The sequence below is a fragment of the Apis dorsata genome, unplaced genomic scaffold (assembly GCF_000469605.1).
Source record: "Apis dorsata unplaced genomic scaffold, Apis dorsata 1.3 scaffold_292, whole genome shotgun sequence".
Lineage (NCBI taxonomy): Eukaryota > Metazoa > Arthropoda > Insecta > Hymenoptera > Apidae > Apis > Apis dorsata.
In genome coordinates this window covers 128,782-132,518 of record NW_006263567.1, presented here as the reverse complement: position 1 = coordinate 132,518, position 3,737 = coordinate 128,782, and the positions used below count along the sequence as shown (strand labels likewise).

Genomic DNA, 3,737 nt, shown 5'->3' with positions numbered 1-3,737 from the left:
TCCAGAGTTTGCGCGAAAATTCTCCTCTCCTCTCCGGAAAAAAGGGCGAATCGGCGAATCGGTTGAAAGGCTACTTCTTCTCTCCGCGATTCTCTCTTGAGAGGAGCGAGGAGAATAACCGAGGAGTTAACGTGGCCGTCTCTTTATGTAAATCGGTCGAATTCACGGCAAGCAATAAAATGTAAAGCAGCGAGTAGGTAGATAGGTGGAGAAGGCTTCCCTTCCCTTCCCTTCGCTTCCCTCGATGTCGTGCCAACCGTACTTCCTCTTTTTCTTTCGCGACCCCTTCGTGTTTTCACCCCTTGTGCACCTGGTACACACTGGCAAGATAACGCGGGGATGAACCGATCGTGTGCACCCCCTTTTCGTACGCGTCCTTTTTCACGCGTTCGACGCGATTTAAAAGAACTCATCCACCCTATCCACGGTTTATTGCCGGCCGCATGCACTTCCTTTGTCGCGAACGGGAATTTCCTTTTCGTGCGGAAATTATATTCCGTGCGAGGCAAGTGATCGACCGGCAAAGTTTTCGCCAATCGTTTATTATTATTGTTAATTGGAATTTTTCCGATTCTTTTCCTCTTGCCGTCATTCTATCGCTTTAATGTATTTTCTTTAACAAGGTAAAAATCCGTAAAGCTCGATCGATGCGATATGTTGTGTCGATAATCGAAGCGTGTTTTTGGTCGAGAATCCAGACGTTATTTATAATAATGCAGAAGTTGAATGCGCGAAGCATCGCCCTGTATAATCGCATTCCCACTCGCACGAGCTCGCCGAATATAGCGCGAACAGACTGAATGGATGAGATCCAGTTTTCCCGCGCGTGGGTTGTATTCGATCGGCTCGTGTCGCGTCGACGCGAAGGAGGCGTCCGATCGGATGCGAAACAGGGAACGGAAACGGGAAGTTGCACGCGCTTTGGAGGAGATCCAAAAGTCTAGCTATTTTAAAAGCTATTTTTATTTATTTTTATATATATATATATATCCATCGAGGTGTTTGATCGATTAATCGTAACTGTTAAAATGAAATGAAATTGTATCGAAATCAATACGATAGAGGGAGAGAGAGGAATAAAGAAGCAAAGAAAATTCATTTATTTTTTCACGTTAATACACGTGAGGAATAAATAAAGAGAGAGAGAGAGAGAGAGACATTATTAGATTTGGTAGAAAATCGGATTGGCGGATGTCTCTGTTATTGGGATTCGTTACAGGGGATTCGGTGGAGCGTTTTGGCCGATGGTTTTAAAAACTTTACGAGTGATCCGTGTTGCTCTGTTGGGATTACCAGAGGGCAGAGCTACTGAGACTGACTTTTCAGAAGTGTCCGAGCGAGATAAGCTTGCTCCCACGGAATAATGTGGATAAGTTTGCCGCTTATAAATATCGCTTCCTTCTATCGCCTCGGATGAATAACTCGAAAGAATCAACGCCAATCTTGAATCCGGACGAGGTCCAAAGGATTGTAAGACGAATCGATCCTCCTTTCTTCCCTGAATCGGATCGGGGGCGGTTTTTCGCGACTCGTGCTCGAGCAGCCCCTTCTGTGAATCCCTTAAACGCGGAACAATTTCGCCAATTTCGCGGAACAAAAGGAAAGGAGGGGCGGAAAACGAGGTTCGCTCCCCTCTTATCGGGAATAGCTATCGAGAATAATTGCGGAGAGACCGCGGGTACAAGGATCCGCGGACTAATTGTTGCTCTTCCGTTGATACCTCGCGCAGTGCCGCCTCGTTCCTCGTACCTCGTTTCTTTATGGTAATGCGCCGTATTAAATTCTTTTCGCCAGACAAAGGAGCAAAGGATCCTACCTATCTCTACCTACCTCTTCTCCCCCGTGTCTCCTCTCTCTCTCTCCTTACCCCGCTCCGATTGTGTAGAACATCGGGGAGAATTTCAAACGAAATCTTCTCGTTCCCCGCGATAGAAATTCTACGAATCTGTAAAACCGGCGAAATCGTTCCAGGCGATTGTAATTTGCGATTATAATTTCTATTATTATTTTCTCGTAATTTGCGGTCTCACTTTTTTTTAAATCTCCGCTTTTCTTCTCTCTCTTTTTTTTTATTTTGCCTCTTCCAATTTCCAATTTTTGTATTTTTTTTTTTTTGATTTTCCGCGTGTATCATCGATACAATCCTCGATACACCGGATTGCAATCTTGTTAGCAAGGATAATTCGATAATCCTCCTTCATCCCTCCGTTATTTTTTTTTTTTTTTTTTTTTCCCCAACATTCGCCAACAACCGACAACTTTGGGATAATCGAATATTTCGCCCGGCCTACGCGTATCTCGAATAATCCTGGCTCGCTGCGAATTTAATTAAACCTAATCCATTTACCCTCGAATCCGGGATTATTCCATCGCGCACTCGTTCGCGTATCGCGCAACGTACGCAATCCCTGCCCCGTTTCAATGTCACGCGGCCCCCGATGTCCAAAATCCTTTCCGCGTTTCTAAATTCAATATTATTGAACCACGTTGGAAACCCGTCTCGCCTCGATCCATCCATCGGGCTCGTATCCTCCTTCCCTCGGCCTTGCCTTGCCTTGCGAACAAGAATCGAGCGAAACGGGAAAGGCCTGCGCTCGCGTCATCGTCCAGGAATCGCTGAATCACACCAATTCACGGATTTAACGTTCGCCATTCCTCCACGGATTTCTCTTCCGATTACTCGAAGACAGGAGGGGAGAGGAGATTGATCCTTAGAGGGGAGGGAGAGGGGGTTTCGATGACACGTTCGATCGAGTGTGTGGGGTTAAAATGGATAATCGCAAAGTCGAAACGTTACTTCGAAGGTTTCCGAAGGATTCGAGTGACTCTTCTTCCGGGGAAAGGATTTGTCAGAGATTCCACGGCGCGGAGATCGCGAATTCGAAGATGGAGGATCGTCCCAGGAATTCGTAAGAGAGATGTCAATTTCTAGGGGCGCTTAGTTCCTTGCGAAACTAAGTTGTAAGGACATGTGTAAAGTATGTATGTATGTTTCAGAATTGTAATATCACGTTGCACTGCACTGACTCACGACAATAAACTTTCAATGGTTGCCGTAGACATCGTGCGCGTATTTCGCTGCATGAGAATGAAACGAATGAACAGCAACGTTTCTATTAAAATACGCGTAACTAATAGGCGAATATGCCGATCGATATCTCGTTCCACGCCCCTCCTCAAAGAAAGAATTTGCAATTTGTCCGCGCTTCCGAGAAACACGAGGAAAGAAAAGACTATATCATTCATGATTTTGTTTCCTTTTTTTTTCTTTTGCCAGAATATTGGAATATTCATTATATCATTAATATCATTATTATCATTATAACTTGTTCTCAGGCAATGGACATTACGGTTGGTTCGAGACAGGAGCCTGTTCAGCCAGGACGCCACGTTCGAGAACACGAACGGCCCCATCGACTTTGACGCGTCGCACTCTTACGTGGGCACAGTGTTGGGTGAGTTTTGCCACCAATTTCCTTCGATACGTATTCCAATACGATACGCGCAGAAATTTGAATTCCGATGGAATCGCTTACCGCGCGAAAATAGATTTTTCCACCGACCTTTGAAGTTTTTCGACAACATCCGCACGCTATCGTATCGAAGAGAGAGAGAGAGAGAGAAAAAGAGTAACGTATCTACGCGCAAAGCGAAAGCCTCGATATAATAAAGAGTAGAAAGAAACCGTGTGCGAGAAAGGGTTCGAAGAAACGATTGATCATAGATCGAAAAATGGG

General features: G+C 45.1%; 1 protein-coding gene across 1 annotated transcript in view; it reads left to right on the top strand.

Annotated features, from left to right (window-relative positions):
* LOC102672303 (disintegrin and metalloproteinase domain-containing protein 10-like) overlaps positions 1-3,737 on the top strand; it is a 31,375-nt gene that overhangs the window by 10,055 nt on the left and 17,583 nt on the right. The window contains 1 exon segment of the mRNA XM_031511121.1: positions 3,337-3,455. Coding sequence (XP_031366981.1) covers positions 3,337-3,455 — 119 coding nt within the window.